General features: G+C 36.4%; 2 protein-coding genes across 2 annotated transcripts; both read left to right on the top strand.

Annotated features, from left to right (window-relative positions):
* The first annotated feature begins 5,330 nt into the window (after positions 1 to 5,330).
* On the top strand, positions 5,331 to 9,703 carry LOC113725895 (uncharacterized). The gene is made up of 2 exons (XM_072078874.1): positions 5,331 to 5,470; positions 8,166 to 9,703. The coding sequence occupies exon 2, from the start codon at positions 8,168 to 8,170 to the stop codon at positions 9,455 to 9,457; it is 1,290 nt and encodes a 429-aa protein (XP_071934975.1). The 5' UTR covers positions 5,331 to 5,470; positions 8,166 to 8,167; the 3' UTR covers positions 9,458 to 9,703.
* Positions 9,704 to 16,760: 7,057 nt separating this feature from the next.
* On the top strand, positions 16,761 to 19,056 carry LOC113725893 (putative cyclin-D6-1). Its single transcript, XM_072081373.1, has 6 exons — positions 16,761 to 17,137; positions 17,261 to 17,347; positions 17,725 to 17,826; positions 18,045 to 18,246; positions 18,345 to 18,475; positions 18,699 to 19,056. Exons 1-6 carry the CDS (start codon positions 16,961 to 16,963, stop codon positions 18,924 to 18,926), a joined length of 927 nt encoding a protein of 308 aa, XP_071937474.1. The 5' UTR covers positions 16,761 to 16,960; the 3' UTR covers positions 18,927 to 19,056.
* Positions 19,057 to 19,383: the final 327 nt, after the last annotated feature.

Raw genomic sequence — 19,383 nt, 5'->3', positions numbered from 1 at the left:
ATCGGAATTACCGAATTCCATTCCGAATTACCGAAATTCCGATTTCGAATTTCCGAATTTAATTCGAATTCGATCTCGAAATCGGAATTTTTCGATTTTGCACACCCCTATGCAGAACCCTTTAATTTAGGTTTGCCACTTTATTGCAATTCTTTTTGAGCTTATAAATTGTCCCCTCTAAATTATGAAAAGATATTCATGACTTTAAACACTTATTCTTTTGATAGTTTTGACCTTTTGGCACCCAAAAACGAAATTCGTATATCAAATTCAACCCTTTGGCTCCAAAATTATGTTCATTTTTTACGAAGAATTTATGTATTAATAGGGATAGAACCTTATGAACGATACAGTTAGATGCCAAAAACAGCTTATAGTTTTTTTTTTTGGAGACGTAAAGGGAAAAAAAGAAGGAAAGAGAAGGAAAAACTAAAAGAAACATTTTCCAGTTAAAATTTTAATATTTTGTAAATTTTGAGTTTTATTTTTTTTTTCAATGAATTTTCATGTTTTTTCTTGAGTTTCGAGTATGAGGAAGAAATAGACAATTTTTGTTAAGATTAAAACTAGATGCTTTATTTTTTTAACCCAAAAAACTATAAGCTATTTTTGACATTTAACTTAATCATTCGTGAAACTTTACCTCTGTTGATATAACAGTTTTTCTGTAAATGAAAAAGTAGTACATCATTTTGGAGCCAAAATGTTAAATTTTATATAGAAATTTAGGTTTTTTTTTTGTGTTAAAAGGTTAAAACTGTCAAAAAAAAGTGTATAAGGGCATGGCTATCTTTTCATAATTTAGAGGGGATATTTTGTGTAATTCGTGAACACAGAGGGTAATTTACTACTAAAATAACATTAGAGGGAGGTATTTGAGGATGAAATCTATTTTAAATTCACTCATCTTTTGTCCTGTCAAATACTTAGGAACATTATTCAATCTGAACTACATGTAAGTTCACAAAGAGCATTGATTGGTTCATGAGCTTCTCTGCGATTCTCAACCTCGCCTTCTTGCCCTTGCTTTGCTTCGAAGTGATAGAAATAATGGCAACCAAGCTAGGTCCAGCTTAGAATAGCTAGCAACCGAGAGCTTAAAAAGGGTTTTCCTTTTCATCTTTAAGTGTAATCGAATCGAAATTCAAACTCAAAACTACCATAAAGATAAAAATAAAAAAAGCAAGCATAAAATAATGAACTATTAATTCTTTGGTGTCCGAGATCCACTAGTATTGCTTGACCCCCACAAGATGTGCATGATTGAAAATTGCAAATAATGCAAGGAAATTTGGTTAACAACCTTAGTCCTTAAGTTGATTTCTTGGTCCTACAAATTTTCCTCGAACGTTTGTTTGCTTTGGTCTAGTTGTTCGTCTTTATTGCTGGAGCCGTGTCTTCGGCTGCTTGAGGTCATTTTCTTGATAGGGATTGTCACCGACCAAAACCGGGCATGAAAATGAAGGCCTTTTAACATTTATCCACTCAAAGTCCTAACTTAATTTCAGAACAATGTGATGATGACCTTCCAACCACTACTATAGTTTCACGTAGCAGCAGTCTCACAAATTCTTCCCCGTCTGTAGGAAACTAGCTATTGAAACACATTCGATGCGTGTGCAATTTGTCAAAAATTATTTTTAATTGAAAGAGTCACAAAAATAGTGCAAGTGTATTGTACAGAAAATATGTACAATTGGAAGTAAAAGAACCGTTACGTGAGAATGGGAGGGAGATAATTTTGCTTCAGTAGATCTGTGTGTCAGTTGATAATAGAGATAAAAGGTTAATGGATAATAGAAGTAAGAGTTAATGAATAATGGAAATAAGAGTAAATTTGAAAACGATACACGGGTTTTATTATTGTAAAGATGCCAACGGAACCTCATATCACAGAAATTATAGCCCAAAATTAAGCCTTAAATCTGGTTAAGTATGAAAAATTTCTACATATTTATATAAATAGTTTTGATATCATTAGTCTATTATTTTCGATTATACCTAGATCTGAGTGATTTCATGAGTACCAACATACATATGTATCCATGTATATGAAGCAAATCCAAGTTGGCATGATTGATCAGATGGGATTAATGTATCAAGAAAGAAGCAAAGATCCTGTGTCCATCCGCTGGTAACACTTTTAGGTACAGATTAGACGTTGGAAAATATAATGCATAACTGCCCTCAATAATTGAGAATTCCGCCTCTTTCTCCGTAACAAATTTTAAAAGTATAATGGTTTCTTTTTTCTAATTAAAATCTGGATAATGTTGCGCTGAATGGTTTCTTTTTTCTAATTAAAATCTGGATAATGTTGCGCTGAAGTCGCAGCTCCCTATATGCCACAAGAAATAGTTTCTTGTATGACAATAGTTAATTCCTCGTGGAGTGTAAGCGAGCACATACACATTTAAATAAGTGCTTAGAGCATCTTAATAATGATTAAGCTAGTCGAGAAGGTTTTAGGGTACGTTTGACAAAACTGAAATTGATATCTGAAATCTGAATTTATTCTGTTATTAAATTGTTAGGTACTAAATGTGATACATTTTGAGTGTACATGTATCACATTAAATGATAAGTGTATCACATTTTTTAGAACAAATTTTGCCTAAAAAATTCAGTGTCACTTAATTAATTCAAAAGTTCAATGTTTCGTTATAAAGCGCATCTAAACATTCTCAAATTTGAATCCATTAAATTTAAGTGCTGAATTGAATTATCAAACAAGACCTTAGTCTAGTAATCAAGATTAAAACTCTATGAATTAAAGATTTTGGGTTCAAATTTTCCTTCCCCTTACACTTTTTAAATCTTACTCCTCTTTTGCTATAAAAATTAAAGAAAAACAACGATTAAGCTAAATTAACTCCATATACATATTCTCACAAATATCCTAATCAAATCATTGGTGGTTGCAATAGCTTGGGTTGAGGGTAATAGGTGACCAATTATAGCCTGCTGTGAACGTTTGACAACCCCTAGGAGTACATGGAATCCAGACTACAACCAGTTTTGCCATGTTAAGGGTATCTTCTTCGTTCAAAAGATATTTCAATTGTCTCATTGTGAATATTCTGCTTGATACAAACTCGGAAATTATCACGATATATACAAGAAAGTCAATACATAATTGAGAGAGCACTCTGCTAGTAAAATGGAAGACTAATCATGCCGCTAGTGTCAGTTCTTGATTTTCAATCTGAGAAGGCATTGAGTGGTAACTTTTACTTTTACAAGTATTTGTTTTTGTTGGATCGTATCCGGTAGCAACTTTAATCAAGCAAAAGGAAAAAAAAAGTAGCTTTTATCACTTTTTGATGCATAATTCTAACTAAGAAAAGAAAGCACTCATACGCAACTTTGCTCATTCTGGCATAATACATTGATAAAGACTGTTAAAAGCAAAGGGCAACATAGTCTCAAAGAGTACGACTAATAGATATGATCCTGTAGTGAATCAAATAGAAGTGACTGCCATGTCATGTTTGATGCTCATATAATGATGGAAAAAAATATGCTGAAATTATCAGACCTATTTGCCGGAACATATCCCCAGTGGTTAAAGACTATAAAAATTTTTAACATTCAATATTGGTACATATTAATTTCTAGTCTTGGTGTGGAATATTGGGCAGCTTTTATTTCAGGGTAGAAAGTGGTTATCATCAGGTTGGGTTATTGTTGGCTGGGTTTAGTCTTTTCATGAATCAAGATACCTCATGATCTAATGTATGGGTTAGTTTCCTCAAGAGTCAACGTTTTTCTCCCTCTTGCTTAACACCTTTTTCTTTGCATTGCTAGGAGAGTGCTCACACGGGTGTTTCGTGTCCCTGGTTAAAGAAACTTTTTACTTGAACAAATAATAGCACGCACGAGAAAGAAATAGTCATTAAATATGATAAATCTAATAATAATATATTCTAATTATAGCACATATTTGTACACTTTATTTTATCAATACTTTTACAATTTTACCATTCCCAAAAGGCCCCCACAGATATCAGTTAAAAGTCGTCCAAGAGTAAACATAATTTGTTTCGGACAAAGGAATATCCTCAAACAATTAGTTATAGTAACGTGTTAATTGCACAACGTGTTAATATGTCTTTATGTTAATTGCACAACAGAAGCCACACTTTAATTAAATATGTCTATAATATCATTTCAGTAATTAGATCGACACATAAGTTTATATGAATTGTACTCGATGCAAAAACGGTTGCAAAATAATTCCATATTCCAAAAATATTCAGATGTCTCCACAAATCAAAACTTTAAATGTATCAAAATAAAGATATTTCGATAAATATATTTAAACACATGCTGTTCTCAGTTATACTAAAAATTTTTAAAAAACTACACAATATTCCACATTTCCAAAAGGCCCCTATCAATGCACTTGAAATTCAAATCCCCTCTAATCACAACTCATTCTTATATATAGTATAAGGATTTGGATTATTGACATTGAGGAGACTAACCCATACCCATCCCCCAATCTGGGGCTGTTATTGCACCGAAAAGCTACAGCCAACATCACATTTGTGAGAGATGAAAGGATGCAAATAAATTTTACTACTAGTTATTTATTTCATCATGGATCAAGAATTCAAGATGAATTCGTGCCCTTTAATATGGTTAGTTGGTTTTTTCCTGATCGCCTCTATCCAACCGGAATTTGACAACAGTAGTTCATGCTTCCACTCCCGTGATCAAATACATTTTGTGGTGTGCTGTGCCCCAGTGACCATTCGTTCTTTTCTTCTTTCCCCTGTATGTATTTTGTTAATTAAAAGCACCTTTTTCTTTTTCTTTTTTTCCTTTTATTTTGGGGAAAAATGTAGAAACCGCCCCATTTAGCCTTTTGCAAAGTCCCCGATGGGAAGGAATAGGACCCATTTTGGACTTATTGCAGATTGCAAAAATGGGATGATGAGATCTCGGGCACCGCCAGGGCAACGCTGGCCTTCAGTTGGAGACATGCAATAATTGGGTGCCACGTCGATAAGAAACAGCGTCAATTTGGACACAGGGAGGGACCCACATCCAGCTCTGTTTCTAACCATTTCTTGGGCCCACCACTTTATAGACTCTACACTCCAATTTCCAGCCTCCTCCCCCTGCACTCCCAAACTAAGGTTGTGTTTGGATTGCATTTTTCGTGATTTTTCATGGAAAAATTACTGTAGCGATTTGATATATGTGAGGGAAAAAGGTAATAGGAAAATGTGATCACGGAAAACGACATAATTTTTCGACAGAAACCGGCAATCCAAACAAGGCCTAAACTTGTCCAAGATAAATAAATTATAAGTCCGAATCTAACTAACTCCCTATATATATACATATCTTCTCAATTCCTGCTGTCTCCTCCGGTTCCTCGTCCGGCCCGGCTCCCGGCAGAGTTGCAGAGGTTGGGAAGATTCGTTGAAGAAAAGGGCTCGAGCGATCACTGTTTAATCGAGTAAGTTGCTCTCCAACCCTACTCGTTGAGTTGAATTTGATTCATCGCTTTCGTCCATGCTTAAACTGATCTTCGAATACGCTGAGGTTTCCCGTTTCATGGTTTCTATCATATATTTATCGTCCTTAAAGTGACATGCATGAAGCCGAAGTATGCTTAATCGTGTAGTATGTTGTAATTCAGCTGAGAACAGGCTTTTTGCTTGTTTGCGGCTGAATCAAGAGTCTCATTCACATGATTTCTTGATAACTGAAGATTTGCGTTTTAATTCTTTATTGGAAATTATAGAAGTGGGCAACTATGATTGATTGATTCGATAAGTTTTAAATTCATTCTTTTCTTCTTTGCTGGGCTACGACTGGTTATTGATCAGTAGGGGTTAGAATAGATCCTTTTATCTAGAATCGAACATTAATTTGAGAAGAAACGAGAAAAGGGTTCTCATTCAAGACTCTTTCATCAACTAAAGAACTTCCTGCGGTGCCATTTATTTGATATGCTGATTCTTGATTAACCAAAGTGAAATGGACAGAGATGATGACAATTTTTGTTTGTTTTTTTTTTTTTTTGGGCAGATATTGCTGTCTAATGTGGTGGGTTAATTTGTTATTGTCATTTGTCAGTTTGTCATGGTCCTTGATCAATATATTCTTTTAACTTTATGTGTGGTGTGCATAGACCACGAGAGTTCGAAAGTTGGCGAATATTCTTATGCACAAATAAGACGATCGATTTTGTTGCTAATGTTAAAAAAAAAAAAAAAAGGTTAGAAATTTAAGTTCTAAAAAGAATCTAGAAATTTGGGATCTTCTTTAAATAGTTCAACTAGTAAATTGTAGAGTCACTAATTCAAAGGATTTGAGAGGACGACTGTAAGTTGCTCGTCCTACTTGTTCTGAAGTCACAGAGTTTAAACTTTAAAATGGACTCTGATGTGAAAATTATTCACGCAAATTTATTTGCAAGCACCATAAATACATTATTATTATTTATACAAATCTATTTCCTTACATTATAAATTTTTTATTTTATATACATCATATTTAAAAAATATTATAATATTTTTTTAAAAAAATTAATTATCCGAAATAATTTTCTATCCAAACGTACGGTTGGCTCCATTAATTATTTTTTCAAACCAGCAGACCCTGCATTTTCGTTTTCGGTGTGATTTAATTTAACAGTCATCATCTAGAAGTTCAGTACACATATTCAAAGGGTTAGTTAATTTCCAGTTTGCGGTCAATTGAGATCTTCTTTGTCACTATTTAATACCAAATTTAGTATCAGTTCCACTTATTACGTGAGTTAAACAAATAGCACGCAATAACTTAAATAATAGAATGTTTGGTATAAATATAACAGTTGTCACTGAAAATTGGCACTGAGGATCTATGTGCTCTTGGTTCATATTTACAAGGGGAACAAAAGGTTATTAGAAGGCTCCTTGTAAAGGTTTCTGTCAACATAAAAGCTAGAAACGGGCAAAAGGCTGAGTGAATTTAATTTTTGCTAATTTGGTGTTGATGGTCATGGTCAATCAATAATGTTTGAATTGCCGCCAACGATTATAGGGTGGAGCGGTCATCACATCAATCATCATCCCCGCGGAGTTGTTAGCCGTCCTCCAAATAGAAGTTAGACATTACTCTATACAGCGAGTCAATTGCTAGTGCTTAATTCCTAACGTTCAAAGAAAATCTTGAAAATTTCATAAGCTGCAAAATTAGTGGTGGGACGATGGATTTATTCTCATCATATTGATCTATGATGATGAAATCAGAGTATCATAGTTTCCTACTTGACTGCCAGGAAATAAATAAATATGTGATCCTACTTAGAACGTCCACAAATCTCCACAACCTAAATCCTTTCGCAATTGATATTCGGGAATTCTTCCTGTCCCTATCCATTTTGTGGCGTTCGAGCGTACTATTCTCCAAGCATCTCACAACCCAAAATCAATATGGTTTGAACATCTCCTACTACAAATTCCATATGGTGCAAAGCATTAATCCCTTGCACGTTTCATAATTTTGGCTCCTAATTCTGACTCTTTAGCTTTATTTGCTTTTTTCATCAATTCTTTTTCCTCAAAACCAAAAGGAAAACATGTATTCACCGTCATCCTTTAAAAAAAAAAATTACTCGTTCCGTCTCATTGAAAATATTCTGCTTTCTATTTTAGTTTAAGATCATGTTAAAGTCAAAGTTACTTTTGATTTCTAATTTTAATGTTATTCTCACATTTATCTATACTTCATACTACTAAATTTAAATCATCATCAAATCACTATTTTTTCTTAAAATAAAGGTTGAAATCTCGAAATGTAATAAATAATTTGAGAGAGAGAGAGAGAGAGAGGAGTTCTAGTTAGTCGAAAATAAGAAAATATACGGAAAATAAGCTGGCATTTGATTGTCACTTCCCATACACGACGGTTACCCCAGTTAGTTTCGCCCCTAATTAGTTAGTAGTAGTGTTTATTCGCCTCGCCTCATCATCGTCCATGCACCTTTGTCCTTACCACGCTCTCTTCGCCATTTTGATTCCACGCTAACCGGTAACCACCTCCCCCCCCCCCCCCCCCCCAACTTTCTTTCTTGAAGCTCCAAAACTTCCATTATCTTTCTGCATATATTTAACATACTCCTTCGTCCTCATACAATATTTTCCTCTCTAATTTCCATACAGCTATGGCTTCTCACTACCCCGCCACCGACCTCGACTCGGCCGCAACCGACTCCGTCACTTCTACGCCTCGCTCAATCCAACACAACGTCCACGACGACAACCTCGTGGCCCAGCCACCACGGGTCCGCTTCATGTGCAGCTTCGGGGGCAAAATCCTCCCCCGTCCTCACGACAACCAACTGCGCTACGTGGGCGGCGACACCCGTATCGTCGCCGTCAACCGCCACACGTCATTTTCGTCCCTCTTGACAAAACTATCCAAACTTTCTGGGACGTCCAACTTCAGCATCAAGTATCAGCTTCCGAACGAAGACTTGGATTCTCTGATAACTGTCACCACCGATGAAGACGTGGAAAATATGATGGACGAGTACGATCGGCTTGTTCAGACCCACAAGTCGGCTCGCCTCCGGATTTTCCTTTTTCCGTCCGATTCTGACTCACGAACCAGCTCCATCAGCTCCCTTCTCGATGGCTCCATTAAGCGGGAGAATTGGTTCGTGGATGTTCTCAATGGTGGGTCGGGTCGCGGGCCGGGCTTGGAACGCGGGCAGTCCGAGGTGTCATCTATAGTGTCCGAAGTTCCGGATTATTTGTTCGGGTTGGATACTTCCGACGATGCTCCTCGTGAGTCTAACTCTAAACTTAGGAGCAAGAGCATTTTGAGCGAGACTCATCCGGGTTCGGATCCTGGATCTCCCGCTCCGGTTGTTTCTTCTCCATTTTGCTCCACTTCCTCATCCTTGGCTCCTGCCAGCGTGCCAGCGATTCCGGACCTTCCACCGGTGAAAACCAAGCCCGTTAACCCGGTTCATAGTAGCGAACCCAGTAGAGAAGCTCCGGTTGAGGCTGTTGTTGTTGAAGGAGGCGAGATTGCGGTTCCACAGCAAACGGGGTATACAAGTAATCCAATGTGGCATTACCCGGGTCGGACGGTGCAATCAGTACCTTTTTATTACGTCCAGGGTCCAGTTCGGGCTGGGAATGTTCCGGTACCCATCGGGGCTCCATATGTCCAGCAAATGCCGGTTCCTCCGGGCCAAGTACCACTCGGGTTCAATCATCATCCGGTTTCAAGTTTGGGTCAAGTTTACGCTGGAGGAGGGAGACAGATCACGGCAGTGGATCCAATGTCAGGAAGAATAGTGACCGAGGGGGTGAATCAACCGGTGTATTATGGGGTTAGAAATGCTGGGATGGTTACAACTTATCCAGGAATGGGGGTTTCGGGTGCAGAAGAAATCCAGGGACCTGGACTTGATGTGAAAATGGGTCGGGTATCTCAATCTTGAATATCTAGATGGAAGAATTGGGTACCTATTTTGGTATTTCTCACTGTTTCTTTGATGATTGAATTTTGATAAAATACTTTGAAAAAAGAAAAAAAAAAATCAGATGGGGTAAGTCATAAGTGGGGGTTGTGATATGTATAAATTTGTGGCAGAATGGTGAATTGTAATTGTGTGGGAGAGCCTTGCTTAATACAGTTGTAACTGTGTGATAAACAAATTTATGAGAATGGATTTTATAGTGGCGAATGGTAGTAGTTGTTGGATAAAAGCAGCTCCCTTTGCTGTCTGTCTATATGCCGAAAGAATAGTGATTCTTAATACACTTTAATCTCTAACATGCTCTATTTTGGAAGGGATTACGACAAAAACAAGAGCAAGAAAAACTCATATGAGCCTTGCTTGCCAATTGAAGATCCAAAAGCAAGCACCAAAGGGTTTGGTTTGTATTAAAAAGGTAACGATTAACGAAACTCACCCTTTGACACACTAAGAGCTGAGGGGGCAATTTCATAATCTCATCTATGTCCCTGAGTTATCTTTTTTACTTTGAAATCTGAATTTTAAAATATGAAAAATAAAGACTGAAAGAATCAAGTTAATTTGAATTGGTTAAGTTATATCTGTTCGATAACTAATTGGATTACAATACTGAATTGAAATTCATGTCAAAAGGGGAGCAACATCCTTGCTAATTAATTGGATTGTAATACTGAATTATTTTTTTTATATGCTTTGCGGCTAACCGATTGGATTATAATAATGAATTATTTTACATGCTTTGGGGCATTTGACTTAGCTTCCCCTGGTTGGCCTGCAAATCCATTTTACCTTGGATGGAAGATGTTCCAGAAAAATGCTCTTGTCTTTCGTGCTGGATGATTTGGAAAACTCAAATCCCTTTATTCGACTTCTTTTTTTTTTTTGGTCTTTCTTTCTCAAGGAAAAGACAATAAGATATGTTGTATTTGCATTCTCCAGTTTTCCATTCTTCTCGTATGTAGTACTTAGCACAATAAGATCCACTCGAGACATCCCTCCTTTATCAGAAAGTTTGGGGCTTTTAATTGGTGGATGAAAATGCAAATGAAAATGATGAGACTTGGAGCTGCAAGCATTTTTCGCAGTAGGAAAGTCACTCGTTGGACTGACCATTTCCGTTGATGCCCAATTTCAACTGCCCATTATTTCTGCAGCACCTACTATGCAAGAAAATTGCATTTGACCATTTCGCAGTAGGAAAGTCACTCGTTGGACTGACCATTTCCGTTGATGCCCAATTTCAACTGCCCATTATTTCTGCAGCACCTACTATGCAAGAAAATTGCATTTGGACTTAGGAGACCATTCTGGCAGCTACAAGGGAATCCAACACTTGTGGGCATTTGGGAGCAAGACAATACAGGCTTTGTGGCTGATCCAATGGCCATAGTTGCAACGCCAGCCTGCTACACGAATATTTTGATTTAACTAATGGGAGCTAGTCTACTGGTCTATGCGGAGCTTTAAACTCCCGTTGGGCTATAAACTGTTTCTTGATTCTTTGAGTTAACTTCAAATTGCACCTTGAACTATACCCGAACTCTCACATTGACCCCTAAAATAATATTTGGAACGCTTTGTTCCCAAGCTTGTATTGTAGCCAGGTACCTTGCACGGTTTCAACATTAATGCCAAAAATGAAAAGAGAAAAATGTTTTGGCACTTAAAGTTTCTGGGTTATGTTGTAAAGTTTCAAAATTCCAACGTACGTAATGGTGCTTTGAATTTTCTAGTTTTACTCACCACACCACACCCAAAAGCCACTTAAGAATTAAGATCAGCGTTTCCTATCCAACTAGCATCCTTCATATACAAGGAATAAACATCATTCCGTCCCTCAGTTCATCCCTGTGTCTGTTGGTGGAGAAGGCCCACGGGATTGTCTCATACTGATCAGAAGGCAATGATGCTGCTATGTGAATGGGGAGAAGGCGTGACAAACATGCAGTTTCTTTTCTTTTTTTCTTCTCCGAATCGACCCTCCACAATTCCACGCCTTAACCCTCATATATATTATAATATTATATACTCTTCTGATGAAAGAGCAGAATGCAATAGTATCCCACCACCATCTTTACATCAAGACAGGCGGTAGCCCTGACAAAATCTTTTGAGCTTCTTTAATTTCTTCGTTGGGGTTGGAAAAACCTGCTAAAGTCTGTCTAATGAGTTGCAAGTTGGAGGCATAACTATGAGGCAAAAGGTGGAGAGGAAAAGGAAAGGGGCAAAAGTAAAAGTCAATTGGTCTTGCAACAAGTATAATTATATAGGAGGATATTGAAAGAGCTTTATGGAGGGCTTTCTCTTTTACCAAAAAAGGGAAAATACTTGGTTTAAAGCAAGTTGTTAAATACTCCTACTTGGGTTCTCTTGCAACAAGAGAGTAGAGAATTCTTGGTTTAAAACAAAAAAAAGGAATGAAAAATAAGCAAATGTAAGTGAGAGCAACAGAAAGCTACTGTCTCTTTCCGTGCCGGATGTTATAAAAGCTACACTCGAGGGCTTGCCGTCCACATATAAGCTCTACTCTATCTATAGAGTTTATATTTTGAACAAGTTATAATTTATTATGAACTGTTGATATAATTTCATTATAAAGACATAGTTAATGCATACGGATACATATGAGCAGTAACTAAGTTGTTACGGAATTGTACAATTAATTATAACAAATTATAATTTATTCAAATAACATTATTACATCGTTGGGAAATAATTAATTTATCTTAACAATTGCTCTTGCCCCTCTCGGCTTCTCGTATAGAACGTGACAAGCTACAATGTCAACCCTGACCATTTGGCCCATCTAGTTTGTTGTCAATTTGATGTTTTCCATTTATCGAACGAAGCTTTATAGCACACAAACCATCAGCTTCTCGCCCAAAAGGAAAAAGGCACAGTTGCACTCATATAAAGCTCTTGCAGCATCATTATGTTCTCAGTATTTTGCTGAATCATTGTGTTGACTAAAGCAGTATACCATGCACGATTCACTTTACTAGATAGAGCATTCATCCTTGTACGTCTGTACTATTGAAGAAAAGTCGACCTCATGCTACTTGCATTATTCAAGGGAAATTATACTTCAGACTTCAGAGATCTTAGGCGTGGACTTTTGATTTATTCATCTAGTCAATGGTTCCATTGCAGAACTACAAGAAGAATAAGCGTTGGAGGAAGACGATAGCATCTTCAGGTTCTGAGAAAGTATTTTGTTAATGTATAGAACTTGGTGTAATTGCTTGGTTAAAGAAAACTCTATTGGAATCAAGTCCTGAGGCCATAATCAAGAAGCAATAATTTCGAGAAAGTGAAAGAGAAAAAGAAGAGGAGGCATTACAAATTACGATGCTTTAAAGATATGGATTCAGTTTTACAGATTGCTCCAAATAAAAACGGCATATAAGCCAGTCTTTTTGGCTTTTATCAGTGTCCCTTCTCGTATACAACAATATTGGCTTAATTCTGCTTTTAGATTTATTTATTTTTTAAACTTTTTTAGGTAAAGCTTGTAACTTTATTTATCAGCGCGCTACACGATTGTACAAGAACAAAAAAAAAAAAACTCAACTAGTGAACATGTGCTTTTATATATATTTTTCAATTAACGAAAGGGTTGTTGTGGTCTCAATTATTTTGAGAATTCTTGTCTTTGGTAGATCATTCTTCTAATCTTAGTTTTTTTTTTTTTCATACAAAATTTCCTAGTCTTGACTTTTAATGGTCAAGTCAGTATCATACTGGCCATGCATATAAACGACATGTATAGAAGAAGAAAGATCATATAACAGAAGTGTTAGTATGCACTAAATCCTATCAATAAAATGACAGATGATTGTGAATTTAAATGTCCCTATCTCAGACTGTTACTAACTTACAAAATAACCACTTGACAGCCAAATATGAAAGGAGAATGTGTAAATTGGAAATTGCATGCAAAGGGACAGAAGCACGAGCTGTCGTGACAACGAAAGGCCAGCTATACCCTCTGTACCATTCAAATTTGTAATGTTTGTGAAGTTGGAAAGTGAAAAACATCTCCTGGAGAGTAAGAGCTCAGTAGGTAGTAAATTTGCAGTTACCAAGTTTAGACTCTAGACATTCTTTCCTGGCTTTTCCTATAGTGCCAAAAAACATCTGCTGCAGAGTAAGAGCTCAGTAGGTAGTAAATTTTCTCAGCCAATCCACAAGACGAAGTGGAGAAATGGGGCTATACAATTCAAAAGTAGAGAAAATATCTCACTCATTCTTTTCTGTGCAAGTTCTTCTCTGTGTGGCTGTGGAGGCAAAAAGTTAAAAAAGAAAACAGTGAAAGTTCATAATATGCTTAACTACATGCAAATTTTCTCCTTGCTGCATATCACTTGTACAAAATTTTGTATTTAGGGTGTGCATATATAGAATATGAACTCTCAAGATACCAAAAGCGTCTGGCATCTAAAGGTAATTAATTTGCAAAACATGTGAGCTCAATTTATATTTTTGGTTCTCTTTTCCCCTCAAGCAAACATTTTCGCCAAATCAAATCTCATATGTTGCTGCCAATCCTTGCCCTATCAATCATCTTTTTTATTATGTGATTAAGGGTTAATTGCTCACGGCATGCACAAGTTGTATTTGCAAACAATTAAAACGGGAAAGTAGTTAAATGGAAGTGATTAACAAGTGACCCTTGTGGAGTGTACATCTATATCATTGTTTTTCAGTACTGGGGTTGCTCGTAATCACTCTCGTTTGGTTTCGATAAAGGTTGATTAGTGGTAAACAGTTGATTTTATGCGGATACATTGCATACTCAATCATAAAGATTCCATGGCCTTATCATGCTCAGTGAAATGGGGAACCAAATTACAATTTACTTGGGAAATTAGAAGATTCACTTAGAATTAAAGATGCATGGTTTACTTTCAACATGAATGCTGAAGCTTTTGAAAAACACACACGGGAAATTTCCAAAAATAGAGGTGACAAAGGTGGTGGGGTTCCTAGTTGAATGGTTGATATCGGACCAGCAAATCTGCTTCCTGCCCTTCGCTTCCTATATATATCGAATGCTTTGAGACTTAAGATGGCAATTTCACCACATAAATGAGCTTATATATATTAGGCCATCTCTAAATAATTAATTACTAGCCTAAGAGAGAAGTGAACTTGACCTTCTCCTCCTCTGATTATAATTTCATAACTTAATCTGAGTCTTTAAAGATATATGATCAATAATGAAGTACTGAGAGCACAGCTGTGAACTATTTTGACATTGATTGTACTCACGTGTGTCGCACCTAGAATTATTCACCCTGCAATCTTGTATTCTCCTCCGAGTCTTGTCTGGTAACTTGGAACTCCTTTAGCATTCATGTAGAGAAACTCTAAGAACATAGGACTCCACACTACTGTCTACATTGATCTCCATCATGACCCACCACCCTACTCCAAGAATCATGTGAACGAACTTTCTTTCTTTCTTAAATAGATGAGTAGACTTCATAATCTGCCAATGCATATTCAAGAAACCAAAATGTCCTGCTTTTATACCACAATCCTATAAAACTTGGCTTTTTGGTCGTTTTGCTACTGGGCATTATTCACGTGTGAATAGTTTAAGGACTGATTAATCATAGCACATTAATTCAATATAATAAGGTATCTCTAGGTCATATGCTTTATTCGCATTAGGAACTAATTCTCGGAAATGGCCTGACCAAAAATCTTGACGAAATCAAAATAATATCTTCTTCTGTCTATGGCAGATTTGAATTGAAACTGAATGAAGAAACAGAAGGTGAGCAGGAAAATGTAAAATCCCATGTGAGTTTGCAGCAAAGTCATTGTCCGTGCTGAAAGCTAAAAGCTTGGCCCAGGCAGAGAGGAGAGGGCATTGCATTAAAGTATTCGAGTCCAGGATACATAGATCGCGTATGTACTGAAGATAAGGAAATGGTGATCCAGCTTCAGCATTGTACTAAGTTTTCAGATTACACTCTGATCAACTCTGGTTCTGAAGTCCAGGTTAACTGCTTTGTAATTCTTCCCAGATGACAGAGAGGATAACGTCATGACCCGATTTAATGCCATGTTTTAAAGTGAGAAAGACATTGTGGACCATTCTGTTAGTTGATTGATTTTTTGTTTTGAAAAAAAAAAAAAAAAAAGCATTTTCATATGCACCAATTTGACTTTCCGAGCAATATTCATTTACTTGCATGAAAATATAAGCAAGGCAAATTTACAGTTGGACAAGCGATGAAGCTAACTTGCACACTTCGAATGGGTTATATAGGAACAATTCATCAATGTTGGAACTTGGAAGCGCTCCAAGATGAGATTGCACCGTATATAGATAAGACGTAGGTCTCGCTCCGTATTTATCTAATTTTTTTTTTTGTTTCACACCCTTTATTCGTAGTTCCATGTCCCTATTTTCTCGTAAAGATATCTCACAATATATTTTCACGTAGTTCAAAATTATTGATAAGATAAATGTATTTTGAGTTTTTCTGGCTGGTGGTGTCAGTGCATAACGTCACGTTCCTAAAATTGGCACAAATAGATAATTTTCGAGCGTGTAACCAAAGCAAAATTTATGACTGTTAAGGCAATAATTCGAACCTTAAATCTGACGATAGAGAGAGGACTCTAAGAGCCTGCAATGGCTTCTAATTAACTTTCCAGTACTGTATCATAGTATCAAGGATATTGCTGTTTTAAGAAATCGAAAAAGCATTTGGCTTATAAGACAATCTCACTCATCCACTCTCATTTTCACCATCCTCTTCTCTATTAGGACCAAATGATCGATCACACTTGCCTGATAATCATAATCATTTTTTATGTTTAAAGTGTACTACGCCAAAGATGGAAATTTAATATTTTAGGCAGAAGAATAAGTGACGCGGAATGGAATTTGTTTAACCTGAATCACACAACCTACACTAGCTAGAGAGCTCTCATCTTCAATAATATTACTACATTTGATGTGATGTAAACTCGCATTGCAGTAATATTGATTTGGTGTAATTCTTACTACATATTAGTAAGTAAGAATGCAGCAACATTGTAGTTCAAACACCCATAAAAATGCAGTAGTATGTATTGATTATCCTGTGTATGGTGGAAAAGATAAAAAAAAAAAAAAAAAGAGAGAGGAGGGGACACTTTTAAATTTGCTGAAACATTTTTCTCACTGGTCATTGACTCGCTGCTGACAGGTTTCTTTCCTCGAGCGAGGAGAAGCAAAGCAGTCGTCAAGTTCTTTTTATTTCTAATTGGTATAAATATCGTATCGTAAGAAGCTAGAGACTGCTACTGCTAGCTAGCAACCTCTCGCTCACGTCTGAAAGTGAAACTGAGACAAAAGCAATAGATTACGCTACCTGAGAATGACTCTCACTTTCGCTTTATCTCTTTGAAGCTCCTTTGTTACAGCAAAGTTCTAATTGCCTTTATACTAGTGAACAAGAATTAATGGAACTTGATTTGGAATATCCTCTAATGGCTTCATCGGAAGAAGAAGCCGTTCCAGCTCTCTTCGCCCAAGAAATAGACCACATGCCCTCGCAGTCCATCTTCCTCCCCTTCAACAGCTCCGACGACCACCATGTCTTCTCCGTCCGCCGCGAAGCGTTCTCTCTCATCTCCCACGTAAACTTTTACTACTTCCATTTGTCTGGATAAAATTACTCCAATCCCAAATGGTTCATTCGGTTTCTTTATGATAATTATTTTTTAAAAAAACAAAAAGAACTTGAATCATGAACATTTCAGGCGAAGCATTGTCACAAGCTTAATCCCTTCACAACTTACCTAGCTGTTAATTACATGGATCGCTTCATCAGCAAAACAAACATCCGGGTAATATTTCTATACCTTTTCTTTTTTTAAATTCATTTTTGTAATGGATGTGGGAGGTGGAACTGGATCATACTCTATCCCTGGCATTAACTAATATGAATGCTATCTATCACTGGTCCGGACCTCTGGGCTCTTACGCAATTTATTGGTAGATGTTGTCTGTCCTTGTTTGTTGTGTAGTCTGCAAAAACCTGATTATGGGAAGTGACTCTGTAAAGAACAATCAAAATCGATTAAAGCTATTATTAATAAATTCAAGATTTTATTTTATTAATAAATTAGAATATAAAATCAAGTGCATGTACATGCATGTTTAATTGTGTCTTAATTAATTACAGAACCAAGACAGTAAAACATAATGTCAGATGCCACTGCAGGAAAAAAAGAGGTGGATTGTTGGAATTTTAGCAATAAGTAGCCTTTCACTTGCGGCAAAGATGAGGAACACTGATTTATCAATTTCGCTCTCCCATGTACAGGTACTTTTTTTTTTTTTTTCCGAAACGGAAGAAACTCACGCACACACAATTAGATTAGAACACATGTACAGGTACTTACTATATACATATATATATATACTGTTATACAAAACTAGGAATCATAAAACTGATCAGTTCAAATTTATCACTGGACTTGTTTATGAATGAGCAGATGATTGAAATGCCAACATATTATTGACACAAATTGAATGAAACAGAGGGAAGAAGGCTTTGCATTTCATCCACGATGGGTTCATCGAATGGAAGCGCTTATCCTTACCACTCTCGGCTGGCGAATGAGATCCATTACCCCTTTTTCGTTTCTCAATTTTTTCATTTCTCTCTTCAAAATCCAAGATTCTTCATTGACTCAACCTCTCAAGTTTCGAGCCTCCGATATCATCTTTGACACCCATTACGGTAATATTAATAGAATTAATCCATCTCAATAATTAATACATTATTACTATCAGAAAAAAAAAACACCACGCTCGACTGATTAATTCATCCATTTACAGAAATGAAGCTTTTGGAGTACAAACCGTCATTAATTTCTGCCTCGGCTCTTCTCTGTGCTACTCTCGACTTAGTTCCAATGGAGCTTCCTTCATTGCGGGATGCAATTTTGTCCTGTGGACACGTTGAAAAAGTAAGAATAACCAAAGTACATTGGATGAAAATTTAACAGTGTGTTTGGATACAAAATAACTTTTTGTGATATAACAGTGTATTTGTTTCCATTTTTTTTTAATTCTTTGTAACGAAAAAGAATTTTAGAAAATGGGATGCATATTTCTTCGTATTAAAGTTTGGGATAATGTGATGATTGTTATTTGAATTGACGGAAGTCCTTGTTGATTTTATTTTAATAGGAAAAGTTGCTGAAGTGCTTGAAAGCAATGCAAGAAATGGTAATGGATAACTCTCTTAAAGCGTCCGGTGCAGTATCAATCTGTACCTCGACGCAAAATAGCATCCTTCACCAATTTACAAGTTCTGAGACCGAGGATGCGACTGCTAAAGACAAGATCAAGCGGCGAAGATTGAATGGTTTTTGCGATGACCAGGCAGTCCAGATTTCACAATTTCAGTCTTGCTAAGTAAGGTTGGATGATCCATAATCAGTAATCACAATCAAATGAGGTTTATAGTCAGTAATGTTTGGTTTTTTTATGCATGAAGGCAAGAGACATTCAATGTGGGAAATAGAGTACGTTGAAGTTGAAATAAGAGCAATAATTAATTCAATTTCGACCGGTACTCCGTGTTTTCCGGTTTTAAGGTTTTTTTTTTGTCACAACTTGTTTCTGCCAACAAGAATGGACAAAAGATAATAGTTCCTATATAAATTGCTATTTTGCTTCTCGACTAGTACTGTGCAGTAAGTCAAGTTGAATTCAATTTCGAGTTAAAAAACTTGGATTCAAACTCATTGACCTCTTGAAAGTACAGCTCAAATTTGAGTACGATTTTATTTTATTTTACTAGAGCTCAAACTCGTATAGATCGAGTCCAATCGAGTTTAATCGAGCCTCATTAGGTTTTAAAAAATTTAAA

This window comes from Coffea arabica, chromosome 2e (genome assembly GCF_036785885.1).
Source record: "Coffea arabica cultivar ET-39 chromosome 2e, Coffea Arabica ET-39 HiFi, whole genome shotgun sequence".
Classification (NCBI taxonomy): Eukaryota; Viridiplantae; Streptophyta; class Magnoliopsida; order Gentianales; family Rubiaceae; genus Coffea; species Coffea arabica.
This window is presented reverse-complemented; position numbering and strand designations above follow the sequence as displayed.

What these genes read in the sequence shown, in the direction of transcription:
- LOC113725893 (XM_072081373.1), top strand. Translation starts at nt 16,961, where the DNA reads ATGGAACTTGATTTGGAATATCCTCTAATGGCTTCATCGGAAGAAGAA. An exon ending in TTTCGCTCTCCCATGTACAG is followed by an intron (nt 17,827 to 18,044) that starts GTACTTTTTTTT and finishes TGAATGAAACAG; the next exon opens with AGGGAAGAAGGCTTTGCATT. An exon ending in CCTGTGGACACGTTGAAAAA is followed by an intron (nt 18,476 to 18,698) that starts GTAAGAATAACC and finishes TTATTTTAATAG; the next exon opens with GAAAAGTTGCTGAAGTGCTT.
- LOC113725895 (XM_072078874.1), top strand. Translation starts at nt 8,168, where the DNA reads ATGGCTTCTCACTACCCCGCCACCGACCTCGACTCGGCCGCAACCGAC.